Source organism: Bos indicus x Bos taurus, chromosome 7, assembly GCF_003369695.1.
Source record: "Bos indicus x Bos taurus breed Angus x Brahman F1 hybrid chromosome 7, Bos_hybrid_MaternalHap_v2.0, whole genome shotgun sequence".
Lineage (NCBI taxonomy): Eukaryota > Metazoa > Chordata > Mammalia > Artiodactyla > Bovidae > Bos > Bos indicus x Bos taurus.
Window position 1 is genome coordinate 14,207,676 of NC_040082.1, and position 21,496 is coordinate 14,229,171.

General features: G+C 38.7%; 1 protein-coding gene across 3 annotated transcripts in view; it reads right to left on the reverse strand.

Moving 5' to 3' along the window:
- The window catches only part of LNPEP (leucyl and cystinyl aminopeptidase), a 102,530-nt gene that overhangs the window by 32,347 nt on the left and 48,687 nt on the right, over nt 1-21,496 (reverse strand). For all 3 annotated transcript variants that reach the window (XR_003511724.1, XR_003511723.1, XM_027545543.1), the window contains exons 4-9: nt 21,295-21,426; nt 9,868-9,988; nt 8,920-9,074; nt 7,192-7,305; nt 5,449-5,583; nt 330-461 (exon numbers count right to left, since the gene is read on the reverse strand). Coding sequence is in view for 1 of the 3 variants with exons in the window: in XM_027545543.1 (XP_027401344.1) it covers nt 330-461; nt 5,449-5,583; nt 7,192-7,305; nt 8,920-9,074; nt 9,868-9,988; nt 21,295-21,426 (789 nt within the window). In the remaining 2 variants the exon portion in view is untranslated. The remainder of the gene's footprint in view (nt 1-329; nt 462-5,448; nt 5,584-7,191; nt 7,306-8,919; nt 9,075-9,867; nt 9,989-21,294; nt 21,427-21,496) is intronic.

Here is a 21,496-nt window from a genome sequence, read left to right on the forward strand (position 1 = left end):
TTCACGAATGAAGGCAGAAAAACGGCAAAAACATTAGAAAAGAGAACTTTCCTACAAGGTAGGAATAGAGATTAAGATATAGACTAAAGGTGCTTATATAAGGCCTCATGCAATTTTTTTATTTTTGGCAATTAAGCCTAGTACTTCCATTTCATGACTTTTAATTCTGTGCTTTTACTCATAAACATTTATACACTAAGTTCCATTCCTCTTTCTCTTAAAAACTGTCCTTGATACCATAGCTTATTTACATACCTGACAAAAATATTAAATACAAGAACCCCTCTCTTCTTACTTCAAGAGCTAAATAAAATATCCAGGTCACTTACCTCGTTAAAACTATCCCACAGGTCATCACTGTGAATGGATGTATAGCTATGATTATGCAGGTAAAGAATAATGGCATGTTGAAATATATCTTCACTAAGGTAAGTTTTCAGCATCAACAGTAGGGAAGCTCCCTATTCCCAAAAAGAAAAAAAAGAAAAGTGAAAAACGGACAAAAATAATAGAATACAATAAGATTATAGAAATAAGAACCTAAAATTCAAAATACAATCATTCTAAACAAACACTTTAATAACCCAGTTATAATTCGTTGTTATTTTGTTTCACGTAACCAGTTGTGGACTATGGCCAAATTGTCTTAAAAAGTATTTTAAAGAATTTTAGAAAAAACTAATTCTTTAAAAATTATTTTAAAGAAGTTAAAAAATAAAAATACCTATGTGCACTAATTCTTCTATGGGCCATTTTGTGTAGTCTATCGATTACTCGATGTTTCAGTGTTAATATTAAAAAGTTAAGTGTTTATACATATATTTTTAACTTTAAAAATAGCTGAATTTTCTGTGGCATCCCCCCCACCCCCACCCCCTGTGCTTGAAGTCCCAGCTGACTTCATGGGCACACAGCTGAACTCTCAGAAGTCTCTTTGCTAGAGAGTACATTAATTCCCAGTTTTAAGGTGTCAAATTTCTGAAGTATCCAAGATCTCTCTTCTTCTTGCAGAGTCACTTCAAATATGTTCGGAACATATGAATGTGTATATAGGTAGTAAGCACACACTAATAATTCAGAGTCAGACGTGGAACTATTAAGGCCACGCTATGTTATGATGCATGTCACCATCCCCAGTTTTAAAACAGCAACCACCTCCTCCACATTCAAAAGCAATTTATATCACACTTCCTGCATCTGCTATAGAGATGTATTTATTTCCTCTTCTAGACTGTAAGCTAATTTAGGGAAAAACAGAAGCTAGGAGCTCAACTCCTATGACTAAAATAATGCCTACTACATAGAAGGCACTCAAATGCAAAAAATTCTGAATGACTGAATTTCTGATAAAAAAAATGTAGCAATGTTAAGTCATCAAGATTACAAGATACATATAACTGAACTTAATACTTATTACTCTCTTATTTTTGTATCACACTTCAGTGGTACTTGTTGTATAAATTTAAATAGTCATTCTTGTGCCCAATAGTCCCCCTCTCTTCTGCATCACTAACGTTTCCTCTTCACTGTAACACTGCAACACTCATTTGGAAAAAAAAAAAAAAAAAAAACCACCCAGCAGTTCTCATTTTAAACAGAAGTCGTGCTTCCTTTCCTTAACCTCACGCCTCCTCCAGTTATCACCGTATTTCTCGTCCCTTCTTCGGAAAGTCAGTTCTTCAAAAGAGCTGTCTGCATTTGCCGTGTTCATTTGCTCTGTTTCCATTTCCTCTTGAGCCATTTTCCACCCGTCATCACTCCACTGGAAGTGGTTTTATGAAGGCCACTGGTGAGCCTTACGGTGTCAAACCAATGTCAATTCTCAGGCTCAGCCACGAGCAGCATCTGATATGACCGATCACTCGCTCCTCCGTGAAAGTCATCCTGCCCTTGGCTTTGGCACGTCACTCCTGATTCCCCCCCTGTGCACTGGGCATCCCTCTCTCTCTCTTTTGCTGCATCCTCCTTATCTTCTCAAGGACTAACTTTTAGTGTCCCTGGCATTTAATCTTCAGACTTCTTTTCTTCTCTAAAGTCACTTTCTTGTTGATCTTCTCAACCACAGGGCTTTTACATGACCCCCAAATTTATATATCTAACCAGACTTTGCTTTAATTCCAGGCTCATATCCAATTACACGCCTACTATTTCCACTTATGTGCCTTAAACTTACTCAAAAATTGACCTTTTCTTCCTTCTTGTCCTAAATATACTCTTCCAATAGTCTTCTCATTTCAACAAATGAAAACTTCATTTTTCCAGCTGTTTAGGCAAAAATTTTGAAGTCATCCTCGACTCCTCTCTTAACTCGACGTCTAATCCATTAGCAAATTCTACTGGACTAAACTTCACAGTACATTTCAAAACCAAACATGGCTTATCACGCTCACTACTATCACCTTTATCTGTGTCGCCATTTCCTTGCTACTGGTCTATTACAACAACCTCCCAACTAGTCACCTTGATTCCACGTGATGTTGAAGGCTGACTTATTCCAAAAATAAATAAACCATACGATGGTACTCCTCTCCTCAGATGGCTTTCATTCCACTGTGCATAAAATCAAGGTCCTTATCAAATCTAATAAGATGATCTACAATGATCTGGCCCCTTATAATCCTTCTCACTTCCTCTACTATTTTCCCTTGCATTTATTCCTCTCCAGACACCCTGGCTCCTTGCTGGTGCTTAAACACGCCAACCAATCTTCATCTCAAGTTGTGTGGGTCCCCAAAACAAGTCCCAGATATGGTAGAAGGACTCACAGGACCAGGACTGAGTACACAGTCATATTCACCACCATGATTTATATTTCTGTGAAAGGACGTGAAGCTAAATCAGCTAAGGGAAAAGTCTCATGGGGTGAACAAGTACAAGCTTCCAAAAGTCCTCTGCAGGATGGAGAGGACTTAATTCTCCAAGCGACCACTTGTGACAACACGTATGAAATCCTGGCTATCGGGGGAGTTCCTCGGAGACTCAGTACCCATGATTTTTACTGGGGGGCCAGTCATGCAAGTATCTTCTGCTAGCAAGGACCAAAATTCCAGACTCCCAGAGGGAAAGCAGATATTTACCATAAACTACACTGTTCGCACAGTGTGGGCACAGTGAGTCATTCTTATCAGGGAATGGAGAGAACTCTCCCCAAATCCAATCTGCCAGGAATTAGCCAAGGTCGAGCCTCACAATAATGCCTTTCTAAGGACAGCAGTCTCAGACCTACTATGCTACTGATGTCTGCCCACAAGCCCTGTGCACTGGTTATACCCACTGCCTGGGACATTTTCCCCCTAGAAGTCCACATGGCTCGTTCCCTCACATCGTCCAGATGGTATTCAAATACCACCTTATCAGTGGTCTTCCCCAGCCATCTTATACAAAGCAGCCTTTCCCTTGTCATTCTCATTTTCCTTACTGTGCTTCATTTTCATATCCGCACTAACCACCAACACAGTATATTTCATTCATTTGTATTATGTATGTCCCTATCTCTGACCCCAGAAATGGAAGCTCCATGGTACAAGCAACATAGTCTGCCTTCTTTCCTGATCTATTCCCGGTACCTAGGAAAACACCAGGTACGTGGTTGGTACTTGTATAATTTGATAAATGACTGAATTATCATAAGGCAACATGCATCAGAATTAGGCTTAAAGATTATGAAGATCAAATAGAATATGTCTGCCAAACACATGACTTACTGTCAAACACTGACACTTCTTCTTATACACAATTATCCAGTGAACTATTTTTCTCAATTCTGTGGATGGGACATTTGCCAGATTCCCAATTCTGAAATAAGTACTTACCATACTGACAGGCATAAGGTATGTTACCATACTGACAGGCATAACGTATGTTATGGAAGCAAGATGCTCAGAAGACACTGAATTCTGGGTTTGGAGGATGGGGGTCAGAGAAAGAAAGAGCTCTATAACAAGAGATCCTGAAATAACTGTTCTGTGTAAGAAAAGAACTGCAAGTTGTAAAATTTTCTTTATTGGTAGCGCCAGGATGGGCTTTAAAAATCACAGCCCATAGCAGTAGCTCTAATTGGAATATATTCATATAGCTAACTGTACTCCTGATTTCCTCATTTAGTAACAGTACTACCGTTCTCCCTGCCAGTCAGGCTTGAACCTGGAAAACATTTCTGCCTCCTTCTTCACCTGCCTTGACCTATCACTAGGTCCTTTAAGCAGTTCCCTCTGCCCAGGGGTTTTTTCACACCCATCAGTTTCCCTCCACTCTCACTACCACTCCTAATTTTAAACTTTTACCATTTCATGCTTCAACTTCAGCAGCAATTTCCTGATTTAGGTCTCTCTCCATTTAAATCTATTTTGTAAACTGAAGCAAGTTAATTTTCCTAGTCACTTGAATCTCAAAGCCATTCCTCTATTTAAAAATCTTTTAAAGCTTCCCACTGATTATAGAAAAAGTCCAGATTCCTGATGGCATTTAGGACCTTCTACAACTGAGCTCCAACCTACCTTTCTCATCTTTCCCTACCCTACATGTGGCTTCCACTGCAAACATTTACCCCCTAAACAAAAATTCCCTGCCCATTAGTATTACTGACTCTTTTTTGCAGACCTCATCATGCCATTCTTGCCCTATTCTATTGTTCCCATTGCTCTTTACCTATATGTTTTTCCTATTATTTAGTTTCCATGTTCTTCCAAGAAATTTCTCACCATGATCCCAGGCAAAAATACTCTGTACCATTCCCTTAGCACACATTCTTTCTTACTGCTTCACAAGTACTCTCTACCTAAACTCTCTGTTTCTTGATGACATGAACTGTAACTCATATGCTTTGTATATCTTCTTCTCTGTTCAGGATGGGAATTCAATTTATTGATCTTAATCTGGTAACCAGACTAAGGAGACAAGTAAGCTATAAAATTCAGCCCTCCTTCCCTACACAAATGTGATACCCGCCTCTCCTATTCTCTGACTTATGATGATCCTAATCGGGTCTTTAAATTTCTGTTTTTGCTTTACTTCCATACCTGGAGTCTATGTTTCTAATTCTACAATAGAATCTTTGATTCATAAAAAATCTCCTTTTGTTTACCCGTTTTGGCAGTTCTGACTTTGGAACACACTTCAGTCCTGAATAACACAGCCAAAGGCTTAGAGCCTCCCCCGGACATATTCTACCTGTAGATCTGGACAGTGATCCAACTTTAAAAGATACATTACTATAAGATCTGGTTAACTAGCCAGAATACTAGTTAGAGAACTTAAGAGACAGAGAAAGAAAGAAAAACCTAGATCAAGTTAAGACCCAGATTTAAGTAGAAGCAAACATCTTAAAAATTTAACAGGAAAATTGAAAATAATACTGTTTAATCTTTAAAATAATCTAAATCAGGCAGCTTGCTTACGTATGAAATTAATTTGTAACCCACTCCAGGTACTTTTTGTGCATGGCAATACCTTAAAATAGGAAAGAGAATCAAACATTTCTTCAATCTGTTCTGAAGACTCAACAGATGATGATGATATTGGATGTGATGAATTCAACGAATCTTTTTTCATGGTTTTAAATCGAGCATCTAAGAAATCTTCATACTACAAAAAATGAAACAGAATAAAGAAACTATGAACAGAATTAAAGACAGAGGCAAGTTTAGTAATTATTGATAGGAATTAGACTAATTACTGTTTAAGGTCATTATAAAAAAAAAATCAACTAGCTTCGCTAAACTTTAGAAATAATCTGTTGAAGATATAGGAAGAATGTGACATTTATGCGTATTCCTTAAATTTGAAAATAAAATTACAACTTCCACAAAAATAAGTGTTTCCTAAACAACAGCACAAGGATAAATTAAGAGTTTATTACTAAAGCAACCATATACTAAATCCAGATGTTCATTTGATTATTTAAAAATGGCTAGTGAATATTTGTAAAATAAAACCTTAAATTAAAAAAAAAAAAAAGGAACTGCTCCTTAAGTTGATTTCTCATACATAATCCAGCTTTTCTATTGAGATAATATACATTTCCCTCGACTGAGGCTATTCTTAAGTAAAATATAAGTCTTAAACAGAAAGAAGTCTGAGAGTTCAACAGATGAGTTCCTCTAGAATATATACTAAAAGCTTTTAAACATTCTGGGCACCACCAAGTGGTGAAACTGTATATCTCTTTGTTTAATTAAGAACCATACCCAGATTTACATTACTTTGCTTATTAATATTCTAGCTTAAACTGAGTTCATTTTACCACTTGAAATCTCTGAATAGGCCCTACACAAAAATTTCAAACTGAAAGTTCTGAGAGTACTCGTCTTTTGAAGCAATTTTGGATCATACAATCAAGAAGCTTAATAGACAGTCACAGAATTCTACAGTAGAAAGGGATCCTTATACTTTTCCATTTACTGCTTGAATTATTCGGCAGTATCTGTCATATATGACCTGAGCTGTGTGCTGTGCGCTTAGTCGCTCAGTCATGTCCGACTCATTGCGACCCCATGGACTGTAGCCCGCCAGGCTCCTCTGTCCATGGGGATTCTCCAGGCAAGAATTCTGGAGTGGGCTGCCATGCCCTCCTCCCATATACGACCTAGTATGTCCAAATCTCTCTAAGGAGAAGAAACATCTCCGGAGAGTCTAAGAACACAGTAACAACATTATCATGCTCTCTGTAAAAGAATGGGATTCCTCGTCTTTGAAACGGGCACAAAATATGGTTTGGACCTAAAAAGAGCAAATTATTTGTCTGTATCAACGTGTGTATCACTGTTGTAAGAATGATCACAGTGATAATAGCATTGCCACAAAATGTCTTAATTTCTTCTCTATAAGTAGGATAAAAAGTTTTATTTTGCAAAAAAAAAAAAATGCTTTTCAACTCTATTTAAATTCCTTAAAGCAGAAGGGCCACATCTATTAAACACAGAATTTAGCAAAGCAATTTAAAATGTTCATCTTAATGACAAGGTCTAAAGTAATTTCACATAATTTCTGCTTTCTGAAATACATCAGTACCTAAAAGCACAATTTTCACTGTCAAATCTCAAGAGGTATAGAGATCAGTAACATGGCTCAGTTTTATTGTATTTTTCTAGAAATATTTTCATTGCTCCAAATGCATGGAAAATACATGTCCAGTATGATTGGACTATTTTTCTTCCTGGCATTCACAGTGGGCCTAACAAACAGCGTACTTACACTGGAGAGCTCTCCGAATATTTTTTCCAAAGAGAAGTACTCCATGAATGTAGCAAAACCTTCATTTAGCCATACATCATTCCACCACTGCATTGTTACCAGATTACCAAACCACTGCAGGGAAAGAACAAACAACTAACCAACTTCACATTCTCAGGAATTTTCTAATAATTGAATTGTCAGATTTATCACCTATAACCAGATTACAACTACTTAAAAGTATACTTATTGTAGTTTAAACAAACTATATTCAACTTTAAGTCTTAGAAATAAATTGTATTTGTAATATAAATTTACTTTAAAACTAAAACTGCATACATTGAATAAATTCACTTTTAAAGTAAAATTATAAATTTAACATTTTACCTTAAATAAAACAAACAAAGACAACTGGCTTATTTATCAGTTTAACATACATGCTGTATACTAGGTAGACAAAAACTGTTTTTAGTCACCTCATTAAAACATTTCCTCGATAAATTCCTCTACTTTGTAGTATCAACTTAGCAATATTATTTTCCATCATGTCTACAATCATCATGACAACCAAAAAATGAACGTCTATATGAGGGATGCTCCTATAGTCAGAGAGCCTGGGCTGCATGTTTCTCCTCAGTCACCACATTGAGTATTTACATGATTCAAAACAGAATTCAAACATTCCCTAAGAAATTTGGCATGCATACAAATAAATAAAATCAGAAAGACTTTTAAATGGCTTTTTTCCATGAAGTAATAAGAAGAAGGAAAAAGAAGACGAGACACCCCTAAAAAAATGCATCTCAAAAATCCCTGAAATAAGCGTGGTTAATAAAAAGTGTGCAGTTCAGTCACTGTGGCCAAGGGCTCAGCTCAAACCATCAGCAAAATGATAAGATTATTAGGTACTGAAACAAAGCACTACGGAGAATCACAAAAGCATATTTTCAAAGATTAATATCTTAAAAACCTCTTTCAGAAGAAGATGAAAAAAAAAAAGAAGATTACTTCTAAGTCGTACAGAAGTACAAGGGAAACACTCCTGCCGTGGTGATGGCCGGCCCCAGGAATGGCAGACCTGGAGCAGGTCCCCGAAAAAACAGTCTGTCTACATGCGTAACTGTAAGAGTAGATAAGCACTCGCTTCATTAGCCAGCCTGTCACGAACTCCTCACAAGGCCGGGCGCGCTGCGGACTGTGGCTGAGGTCAATCGGCCAGAGCACATCCCACTCTTGCCTACCTCCTCCCACCGTCGGGACACCCCGACTACCCCACCCTGATGAACACCGCATCAAGGGCACGAGAGGGACCAGGTACTGGGGAAGAAAGAGTGAGGGTCATGCACCCATATAATTTTCCTTCCTTTTCTCTACATCATACCCAGTACCTTCCCAATCCCAAATTAAGAACCCAGTTTTTAGCAGGAGACAAAACGGTAAATCTAGTCCTGACTACTATAGTCCAAGGAGAAGAGGCGTGCAACTCAGGGAAAACTTTCTTCCCCATCAAGTTATAAAATGTCAGAGAGATAAAGGAAGTCAAAATGCTTGATAAACTGTAAAATCCTATAACAACTGTTAGACAACATTTTTATCCAAAAATTTAAGTTTGTGTTAAAAAAAACAAAGCACCATTGTATTATGAAAGAATATAAAGCTGAATTATTATTAGCATCTCAATGTATTCTAAAACTCCAGGACATGGAACAGACCACAGGTGTGAGACATAATAGCCTTGGTTGCTGATACCTGATGGGCCAGCTCGTGAGCGATGACTTTAGTAACCAGCTTTCTATCTGCCACTGAAGAAGTATTAGCATCATACAGAAGTGTCTCTTCTCGGAAGGTGAGCAAACCCCAGTTTTCCATTGCTCCTGCTTCAAAGTCAGGAATAGCCACCAAGTCTGGATATAACAGGAAAGAAGTGGTCAACTCTCCTCCATCTAAGGCACTCCTTAGTTAAATCCAAGTATTTTACCCAGTGGTCTATCAGTAAGGTCACTGTATCAGTAAGTTCATTTTACATACTCCTAGGAAAAGGAAATGGCAACCCACTCCAGTGTTCTTGCCTGGAGAATCCTAGGGATGGGGTCGCACAGAGTCGGACACAACTGAAGCGACTTAGCAGCAGAGGCAGGGAAAGGAAACTTTCTAGCTCATGTGCTCCTTACCTACCTGTGAGCTGAGAAGATCTGATCAACCACCTACAGAGTCATTGTTGCTCTGTCCCTTAGCAAGAGAAGGGAGATCTAATTCCTTCACAGTGAAGAACTTTTCAGAACAAGGAGGACAGAAGGCAGGGCCAACACTCTTCCAGCTAAAATCAGCACCCTGTTGAATGACACTGAAGTACTCTTGCTTTCCTGAGCTCTCATTACTCCTATTATTATTCGAATTAGGAATTTCTTAGGAAATTGGAGTTAGTCCAACTCCAGGTTAAGCCCTAAGTAAATCCCTACTTACACAGCACCTTTGAAACAGTCCCATAAACTTCTAAATGCTTTAAGCTACATATTCAGACGTATCTATGGAATCTAAATAATCTTAACACATACAAACAATTCTTAAAGCAAACAATTAACAGAGTTTCTTGGTTTCCCTTTGAAATAACTTTGGCAAAAGTTCTTTCTGAAAAGATTTGCAACCTAAATCTAAGTTATTATTGTAATGAAATTGGAGGCATTGTTGGATTCTTACCCAATTTCTTTAGTGGGTACTGAATTTCAAAGTAGCTTTGATAAAAGTCAAGAAGCTTCACAGTTGTTTCCAAGGCATGCTGAACTTGACCAATCTTTTCTGGGACAGCATATATAGAAACCTGAAAGGGAACAAGTATGATTTAAGGACAGGTACAGTTAAAATGGCATGATATCAAGTGAACACTGTCAAGATTAGCATACGTGAGAACTACACAGAGGTATGAGAGATTTTTCAGGCCGGAAATTCTTGCTTCTAGTTCTTTTAACCCCTAGAGGACGTAGCAAGTCATTCCTATACATACAACAATGTTAAAAAAAAAACTTATTAATTCCTTTTATTTTTTTTTAATAAAATTTATTTATTTTAATTGGAGGCTAATTACTTTACAATATTGTATTGGTTTTGCCATACTGATTCTTTTTTTAATTAACATCATATCCAAACTATTTTGCCTCATATAGCAATTATAAACATCTGCCTGTTTAATTCCCATGATACTCTTATCTTCCTCCCTATTACCTACAGTTGCCCTTCCTTGTCTGTGAGCTGTCAAACTGTGAATTATTTGAAGGGCAAAACTAAATTTTCATCTTTTTAGTACCTAACGTAGTGCCTGGCATCTTGCAGGCATTCAATGCAGAGAAGTCACAGCTTACAAGAGAGTTATTTCTAACATGGAACACCTGAGACAGAAATGGCACATTGGTTGAAACTGCCCTGAGCCCACCCACGAGAGAGCAGCACATTCTCTTTCAGTCAGCATGGCACAGCCAGGTTTCCTTTCAGCCTTGGAACTGCTTACTTTTTTTTTTTTTTTTTTTAACGCTGTTGGCTTGTACCCAGCAGAGTGAAAAACCCTCGGTGAGTGGCTCACAGTAACTAACACTGCTGTATTTAAAACGGATGGCCAACAAGGCTCCACTGTAGAGCACAGGGAACTTTGCTCGGTGTGACGTGGCAGCCTGGATGGGAGGGGAGGCTGGGGGAGAAGGGGCACACCTACGTATGAATGGCTGAGTCCCTCTGCTGTCCACCTGAAACCACCACAGCACTGTGAATCAGCTGCACGCCAGTACAGAAGAAACACTTCAGTTAAAAAAATAAAGGTACACACTTAAAAAAAATTAAAAAACAAACAACCAATTAAAAGGATAAAAGGATTCATGCCCATGAATCCAGGGCACATGCTCCAGGGAAGATGCAACTGCCCACATTACTTAAATTGTTATTCTTTCTTTTCTGATTAAGTGTGTAAGTTACACATTTGGTGTAACTGACTGTACCTGTCTTATCAGTGAGCATCAAAAGGCAAAAGTTGAGTAATTATATTAAGAGTAATAGGTTTTAAAAAGCAGTATTTACTGTTTTCAATGTATTGAAAGAAAGAAGTCCTCTGTACTCAAGTCGGTAAAGCAGAATATGGAGAAGACATAGCAGAAGATAAAAACCTCAAAAATAAAGATCTTGGCAGGTGGGAAAAGGAGACCTATTGAATAATTGAGCATTTGGGAAAAATACACTGGTGAACTCTAACCACAAATTAAAGACTAAAAATTCTCTTTCATTAAAGCATTGAAAAACAGGCAACAATTTCTAAGAGGTCATAATTTCAGCCACAGCTGTCTTTATGTGGGGCCTTAGTCTATAGAACATATGCATTAATTACAGAAACATGGAGGTAACATGGCATAAAAATTAAAGAAAAAAAATTTTAACTAAACAAACAACAAAACGAAATGCACAAGTTGTGTAGTCAGACTGCCAGGTTCCAATCTCTGCTGGCTGTGTGAACTTGAGGAGGCTCATTAACCTCAATCTCCTTATCTATTCAAGGGTGATAAAAGTAGCTCCCATCCCCACATTAAACGAATGAATACATATAGAACTTAGGATAGTGGCTGGCAGAAAACAAGTGTTCAATAAAGAGTAGTTATTATCATTATTATAAATAAGAGTCCCATCAGAAGTGGCGTAAAATATGTGTGAGCAGAGCGTTTGTGGCAAAAGTTACAGGAAGAACGAAGTGTTAGGACTGAAGTTAGCTCATTTAAAATATGTTTCTTTCTTAAGGTAATTAAGAAGAAATTTAATCCCATATTATGTGGCCAAATTTGTACTTCACCAGCCCAGCACTCAAACATCTGCATCCTTGGTACAGGGCTGTGACCACAGTTTATTGAATTCAGTCACCACCTGCCTAAGGAACACGCACACCTCCTGCATCATTCCCCCTCTAAAGCATTAGTGTTCGCGTGTGCACACACACACACGTCTGAAATAGTCTTTTTAAATCTAACTACCATGATAAATGACTGTACCAAGATCACTTGGAATCTGAGGCCAGTCTTTATTACTTCTGCTTGTTCTTTCCAGGCACACATATTTTATGGAGTCAATGCAGTCATCTAGAAGATGCTGTCCTAAAAGAAGCACCACCCACATACTCCAGATTCCTCCCCAAACATCCTTCTGCCACACACACCATTTGGCTCTCCCATCTCTACGTGTGAAAGCGTCTTTCATCAGGGAAAAGAAAAGGGAGAAAAAAGGCAGTTCATATGAAACTGAAATCTGACCAAAGGATCCACTTCGTCCCATTTCTGGAATACAATGACTAGGGGAAAAAGGTAGACTGGTATTTTCTCTTTCCTTCTATTTCTCTTCCTTTAAAAAATAATGTGCTATGAATCCTCGCTAAAGATAGATCATCAGGTCATTATAATTATTATCATGCTTGTTTTAAGAGCAACAGTAGTAGTAGAAATAAACCAAGAGACCGGTCTGGTTCAGCAAAGAAGTTCTGTAGAATGCTTGGGAGGATGCATGCGTGCGAAGTCGTGTCTGACTCTTTGTGACCCCGTGGACTGTAGCCCACCAGGCTCCTCTGTCCATAGGACTTCCCAGGCAAGAATGCTGGAGAAGCTTGCCACTGCCTATTCCAGAGGATCTTCCTGACCCAAGGATCCAACCCACATCTCCTGCATTGGCAGGCAGATTCTTTACCATGGCGCCATCTAGGAGTCCTCCACCCTTGGTAAGAGCACTCTAAATACTGATAAAGGCAAGTCAACCGGTGCTCAGGCTTTAAGACTTACATCTTTCTCTGGTGGGTTCTTTGGTTGTTGTTTTTACTTTTAAGACATTTATGCTTTTTGCGTGTGTACTCAGCTGTCTGTGTCTGCAAGATCAAACTTTGTCTGCAAGATCTCTTGCTAAGACCTAGGAGATTTATAAAAGACACAAAAAATGTCCATAAAGTCTCATCAGCTCTCAGAGAAAAGGGTTAAGACTGAGGAATAACAGATTGTTAGGTTTCACTTACTCTGCTCCTTAATAAGCAAAAACCAGATAAAAGTAGAACCAGAACCAAACCTCACCCTCTCAAAAGAACAATAACATGGCCTATAAGATTCACAAAGATAGAAAATCGAGAATATTGGAATTTTCCAATACTAAATTTCCTGAAAAATACCAGCTTTCCTAAACAGACAGCTGAATACACACACAAAAAGCATAAATGTCTTAAAAGTAAACACAACAACCAAAAAGCCCACCAGATTGAAGTCTATCCAGAAAAACTGGTTAGATGGGACTTGGGAGAATGATATCAATTATGTATAATGTCCTTAGTTGCTGGAAGGCTACTTGAGGAAATGCTGTTAGTGGAGATTTGGAATGAAGTCACGTTTCTGACTGAATAAGATAACTTCACAGGGATAATACTGTTGAAGGTTCTGTTTGAATGTTAAAGAGACATAGTGTCTACATCTGCTAACCGCCAATGGATTCTGATTCTACAAATGAGACTGGTCTGTGGTAAAAACAAAATCAGGCAATGGCAAAAAACAAAACAAAAACCTCAAGACAAACTGATAAACCTCAAGGCAGTGTATTTCAAAACTGGGCTAGAATTTTCTAGGTAATTCTGGCATTCCTGAAGGCAGACAGAGGGTTAAGGAACACTGAAGAATAGAGAGAACTGATAAAACAATTGTTTCTCTTTCTACAGGTCTTTGACAACATCATAGTCTTTAGCACTGAAATTTCACAATTTCAGCTATTTGGACACACTTTCACAATTTCAGCTATTTGGTGAGACTGACTGACATTCGTCAGTAAAGCTCTACTGCCCTATTCCAGAATCCTATGAAATAGGCCTAATGTCAAATATTCCAAAACAGAACATAGCCTAGAGATTACAGCATTTTACTGGGACAAAAATCCTTTATTAGACTCTTAGTCCGAATTTCTAATCACCATACCTACAGAAATTATTGATGTCATTTGGTGTAAGAAGAAGCACATTGTGGTAGCCAGTAAATTCTACCATTTATTCGAGGAGATTCCCCTCTGGCTCAGCCATAAAGAATCTGCCTGCAATGCAGGAGCTGCAGGAGACATGGGTTTGATCCCAGGGTCAGAAAGATTCCCTTGAGAAGGAAATGACTATCCACTCCAGTACTCGTGCCTGGAAAATCCCATGGACAGAAGAGCCTAGCAGGCCACAGTCCGTGGGGTCGCAAAGAGTCGGACCCGACTGAAGTGACTTGGCATGCACACACGCATTCGCTATGTAATCTTAGGCCCATCACTCATCCTCTCTGGGACACTGTTTCCTCATCAGCAATATGAGGCTAATGCCTTCCCCTCATTTGCTTTATAAAATAAAAAGGTGTTTATAAATAAAAGCTAAAAACAACTTCTAGCACACAGCATAATTCTTCCCCATTATAATCTCACACATGCGAGATTCTTCCCCATTTCCTAATAAAAACAGAAAATTAAGAAGACTGTTGATTATTTGTATAACATTAATTTCTTCAAACCACATTTACTTCTGGGTAGCATTAAAAATTATAAAGATTATTTGTATTTACAGACAGACAGAAGAGTTTATAATATATTTGCATATAGAAGAAAGAGAGGGGTACTTCCTCTGTGCATTACTATCTGCCAGGAACTGGAGATTTAATAGGAATTAAAATTTTTTCATCCTTGCAAGGGCAGGCTAATAAAGACAATAAGGTATTAGAGTTGTGGAAGGTGAGGTGTAGAGAATTGCAGAGCAGTTTGCCCAAGGGCATACAGCTAGAAAGCTGTATAGAGAGATCTGAGCTCAGGCAGATGCCAGGTTCCATGTTTAACCAAGTTGCTTCCAAAAATATGTAAATAAAAAGCAAAAAAGTCACCTAAACTACTTTCTCTCTCTCTTTCCAGCTGACCCTTGAACAATAATGGGGTGAGGGGTAACAACCCTCCAGGTAGTTGAAAATCTGAGTATAACTTACAGACAGTCTTCTGCAGCTAAGGTTCAAACAACTGTGGGTCGTGCAGTACTATAGTATCTACTATTGAAAAAACCCCACAATAAGTGGACTTGCGCAGTTCAAACCCATGTTGTTCAAGATTCAACTGCTGTAGACAATATATACATACACACCTACATATCTATGTGTATATATAGGTACAAGGGGCTTCCCAGGTGGTTAGTGGTAAAGAACCCACCTGCCAATGCAGGAGACATAAGAGACGTGGGTTTGATCCCTAGGTTGGGAAGAGCCCCTGGAGGAGGGCATGGCAACTCCAGTATTCTTGCCTAGAGAATCCCATGGAAAGAGGAGCCTGCTGAGCTACAGTCTAATTGTCGCAAAGAGTTGGACATGACTGAAGTAGCTTAAGCACACACGCACATGTAGCTGTATATACATATATATATACACACACACATGGTATCTATCTGAGCAACCAATAATTCAGCCTGGCTAGATAAAAGAATTCCACTGGAGCAGTTGGAAATATAACTGAATTTCTAAGAGGGCCTTGAATATCACGAAATGATAAGTTTGAATGTAATTCTACAGGCAGTAACATAACTGCCATTTATTTATTGTGATGAGAAGACTTAAGATGAACTCTTCTAGCAACTTTCAAATATGTAATACAGGTATGGTTAACTACAGCCACCATCCTGTACCTTAGATCCCCAGCACTTATTCACCTTATAACTGGAAGTTTGAGCCTTTTGACCAGCATTTCCCCATCTCCCCCAGCCCTCAGGCCTTGGCAACCACCAGTCTACTGCTTCCACGAGTTCAGTTCTAGATTCCACACATAAATGAACTCATACAGTCTTTATCTCTGTCTGACTTATCTCACTTTGGATAATGCCCTCAAGGTCCACCTACGTTGTCCCAAAGGGCAAAATTTCCTTCTTTCTCATGGCTGAACATTCCATCATATATATTATAAATATATACTCATCTTCATCCATCCATGCACAGACACTTAGACTGTTATTATTGTGAATAATAGTAACAATAATAATAATAGCAACAAACAAGGAAATGCAGATATCTCTTTAAGATCCTGTTTTGATATATAGCCTGTGGATTGCTGTATCATATGGTGGTACTGTGTTTTAATTTTTAGAGGAACACTCACATATTGTTTTCCTTGGTGGCCACATCAATTTACATTCCCATCAACAGTGCACAAGGATTCTGTTTCCTCTACATCCTTATCAACACTTGTTACTTGTCATCTGGGTTTTTTATTATTTTTTTTATTTTAATTTGAGGCTAATTACTTTACAATATTGTGGTGGTTTTTGCCATACATTGACCTGAATCAGCCATGGGTGTACATGTGTTCTCCAATCCTGAACCCCCCTCCCACCTCCCTCCCCATCCCATCCCTCAGGGTCATCCCAGTGCACCAGCCCTGAGCACCCTGTCTCATGCATTGAACCTGGACTGGTGATCTGTTTCACATATGATAATATACATGTTTCAATGCTAGTGTCTCAAATAATCCCACCTTGCCTTGTCCCGCAGAGCCCAAAAGACTATTTATATCTGTGTCTCTTTTGCTGTCTCGCATACAGGCTCATCATTACCATCTTTCTAAATTCTATATATATGCATTAATATACTGTATTGGTATTTTTCTTTCTGATTTACTTCACTCTGTACAATAGGCTCCAATTTCATCCACCTTATTAGAACTGACTCAAAAGCGTTCTTTTTAATAGCCGAGTAATATTCCATTGTGTATATGTACCATATCTTTCTTATCCATTCATCTGCCAATGGACATCTAAGGTGCTTCCATGTCCTAGCTATTATAAACAGTACTGCAACGAACATTGGGGTATACATGTCTCTTTCAATTCTGGTTTTCTTGGTGTGATGCCCAGCAGTGGGACTGCTGGGTCATATGGCAGTTCTGTTTCCAGTTTTTTAAGGAATCTCCACACTGTTCTCCACAATGACTGTACTAGTTTGCATTCCCACCAACAGTGTAAGAGGGTTCCCTTTTCTCCACACCCTCTCCAGCATTTATTGTTTGTAGACTTTTTGATAGCAGCCATTCTGACCAGCCGGAGAAGGCGATGGCACCCCACTCTAGTACTCTTGCCTGGAAAATCCCATGGATGGAGGAGCCTGATGGGCTGTAGTCCATGGGGTCGCAAAGAGTCGGACACGACTAGGTGACTTCACTTTCACTTTTCACTTTCATGTATTGGAGAAGGAAATGGCAATCCACTCCAGTGTTCTTGCCTGGAGAATCCCAGGGATGGGGGAGCCTGGTGGGCTGCCCTCTATGGGGTCGCACGGAGTCGGACATGACTGAAGCGACTTAGCAGCAGCAGCAGCATTCTGACCAGTGTGACATGGTACCTCATTGTGGTGTTGATTTCCATTTCTCTGACCATGAGTGATGTTGAGCATTTTTTCATGTGTTTGTTAGCCATCTGTATGTCTTCTTTGGAGAAATGTCTGTCATCTGTTTTTGATGGCAGTCATTCTTGCAGGTGTGAGGTGGTATCTCACTGAGGTTTTGATTTGCATTTTCCTTCCTATTAGTGATGCTGAGCACCTTTTCATACATCTGTTGGTCATCTGTATATCTTCTTTGGAAAACTCTGCTCATTTTCTAACCAGATTATTTGTATTTTTTCCACTGAGTTCTATGAGTTCTTTATATATTTTGAATATTAATCCCCACCTGATATCTTGAAAGTGTTGAAAGTGAAAGTTGCTCAGTCGTGTCCGACTCTTTGCGACCCCACAGACTATACAGTCCATGGAATTCTCCAGGCCAGAATACTGAAGTGGGTAGCTGTTCCCTTCTTCAGGGGATCTTCCCAACCCAGAAGTAGAACCCAGGTCTCCTGCATTGCAGGCGGATTCTTTACCACCTGAGCCACCAGGGAAGCCCAAGAATACTGGAGTGGGTAGCCTATCCCTTCTCTAGGGGATCTTTTCCACCCAGGAATAGAACTGGGGTCTCCTGCGTTGCACAGATTCTTTACCAGCTGAGCTACCAGGGAAACCCTATCAGATAAATGCTATCTGATATTTTCCTCCAATTCACGGGTTGCCTTTTTATTTTGCTGACTGTTTCTTTTGTAGTGAAGAAGCTTTTCAGTTTAAGATATTCCCACTTGTTGATTTTGGCTTTTGTTGAATGTGCTCTGGTGTCATATACAAAAAAATTATTGCCAAGACCCATGTCATGGAGCTTTTTCTCTATGTTTTCTTCTAGGACTTTTACACTTTCAGACCTACATTTAAGTCTTTAATTCATTTCCAGTTAATTTTTGTGAGTGGTGAGAGACAAGGATCCACTTTCATTTTTCTGGATGTGATGATCCATTTTTCCAAGCACTATTTATTAAGGAGACTACCATTTACCCAGTGAGTACTTTTGACTCTCTTGTCTAATATTAGTTGACCATATTTGCAGGAGTTTACTTTTGGCTTCTTGATTCTGTTCCATTGGTCTGTGTGTCTAATTTTATGCCAGTATCATACTCTTTTGAATACCATGCATAAGATTTTGGTTACTTTTGTAACCATTTTGAAATCAGAAAGTGTGATACTTTCAACTTTGTTCTTTTTTCTCAAAATTCCTCTAGCTATTCGAGGTCTCTGTGGTTCCATAAAATTTTAGGATTTCTCCCCATTTCTGTGAAAAATTACATTGGAATTCTATTGCATTGAATCTATAGATTAAAAAAAAAAATCATTTAGTAGAATTCACAGAGAAACTGATTCAATCCTGGACTTTTCTTTGTTGGGATGTTTTTGATTGTTAATTGAATCTGTTTTTACATTATTAATCTGTTTTTTTTTTAATGTCTTCATGATTTAGTCTTGGCAGACTGTATATTCCTAGGAATGTGTCCATTTTTCCTAGATTATCCAATTTCTTAGCCTATAATTATTCATGGTAGGTTCTTATGATCCATTGTATTTCTGTATCAAGTGGAATGTCTCCTTTTCATTTCTGATTTTGAGGCTTGTTTTTATTAGTTAGTTGAGCTAAAAGTTTGTCAATTTCATTTATCTTTCTAAAATCCAACTCTCAGTTTTACCTTTTCTCCTCTTCTTCAGGTATCTATTTCATTTATCTGCTCTGATCTTTGTTTATTTCCTTCCTTCTGCTAACTTTGAGCTTAGATTGTTATTCTTTTTTCTAGTTTCTTAAGGTGCAAAGTTAGGTTGTTTGAGATTTTTCTTTTTACTTGGTGTAGGCATTTATCAATCTAAATTTCCCTTTTAGAACTGCTTTCAATACATGCCATATAATAAATATACCACTACATTACACTATTATAGCATTCTGAGTTTTACTATGTAATTACCTTTCCCAATGTGTTCTACATTTTCATGTTTTCATGTTACTAAGTAGTGTCCATTCAATTCAGCTGCAAGCACTCCTTCCAGCAGTTCTTGTAAGGCAGGTCTAGTGGTAAGGGGCTCTCGCTGCCTTTTTTCCATATGGAAAAGTCTTTCTCGCTTCATCATTTCTGAAGTGTAACTTTGCTGGACAGAGTATTTTTGGTTGGCAGTTTCTTTTTTTCCCTTCCTTTCCTTTTTCAGAGGTTTTTGGTATGCTACAAGCTTCATTGACTTAGATATCCAAATTTCTCCCCAGACGTGGTAAATTTTCAGCAATTATTTTTTTTAATGTAAGTTTCTGCCCACTGCTTGTTATGTTCTCCTTCTGAAACTCCAATAATTCACAAATTGTTCTTCTGATGGTGTCCCACAGACAGATCATGCAGGCTTTCTTCACTCTTTTTCCTTTGTTCTGACCAGATAATATAAAACTCCCTGTCTTCTAACTCACAAATTCTTTTTCTTGCTTGATCCATTCTGCTGTTGATGCTCTCTCTGTATTGCAATTTTCATTTCATTCATTGTATTTTTCAGACTGAGAATTTTTTTTTTAATGATTTCAATGTCTTTGTTAAACTTCTCATTTTGTTCATGTATTATTTCTTGATTTAATCGAATTGCCTTTTTATATTTTCCAGTAGTTCAGTTTCCTTGGAACAGCTAATCTGAAGTCTTTACTGAGTAAATGGCAGATTTCCACGTCTTTGGTATTGGTTACTGGAAGATGACTGTGACCCTTTGGTGGTACTGTGTTTCCTTAAATCGTTGCATTAGTGTTTTCACATCTGAAACAGCAGTCACCTTCTCTGGTCTTTACTGATTGTTCTCTCCAATGCGTCTAAACTTGTATGCTTTGCTCCAAAAGCATACTAGAACTTTTCTGCTAGAAATGTGGACTTCCACAAAGTCTCTATTATCCAAACATAATTGTCTAAGACTGTTTTACAGAGCTTCCAGACCATAGCCAAAGGGACTACAGTAATTGCGTGGGCCACAGCGGGGTCCTCAGCCAGGACTGAGGTCTGTATGCTGAGACCTGATGCACGAGAGGGCAAGGCCCCTCCCAGGTTCTTAGGAATATAGTGCTGGACCCCACATCTTCCACAAAGGCATTTCTGTCCATAGATAGATGCCAAATTGTTGTTCCTGGGGCGGGAGAGCAGACAGGGATGAATGAGGGACATTTTATCAAGCCATTATGTGTGTGCATGTCACTCAAATGTGTCCGATTCTTTGCGATCCCATAGACTGTAATGCGCCAGGCTCTTCTGCCCATGGAATCCTCCAGGCAAGAATACTGGAGTGGGTAGCCATTCCCTTCTCCAGGAGATCCTCCCAACCCAGGGATCAAACCCAGGTCTTCCACACTGCAGGCAATTCTTTACCACCTGAGCCACCAGGGAAGTCCCTATCCAGCCACAATGCTGCCACTTATTTCAAATCTAAACAGTCACACAAAACTGTACAGCTCAGTTCTAGAGGCTTTATCGCCTTTACATACTGCCTTACTGAGATTCTCTTAACAAAGTAAGATTCAAAGGAACTAGAAAATCACTGACTTTTCCAAGTATCCAAATAGTAAATAACCACTAAGTAAAATAACAGTTCTGGCATAAAACGTCAGAGTGGTGAATCAAAAGCTTGTGTTTCTTCACACAGCAGTTGCCAGATATCATGAAAGGATTCCTCTCCACCTCTTATAAACAGGTTTCTAAGACAACTGCCGTGACGTACGTACCAGGGTTCCGTTTACATCCTGACTCAGATTCTTCATCTCGCCCACGATGAAAGCAACCAGGTAGGTGCTCATCTTCACGCTCTCAAAAAACTCATCCTGAACAAGTCCGTCTTCCAGCACAACTGATGACTTCTACAAGCAAAGCAGAAAACGACAGTTCTGTAACTGTGGGGATACATGACGGTGACATATAAACTGGGCA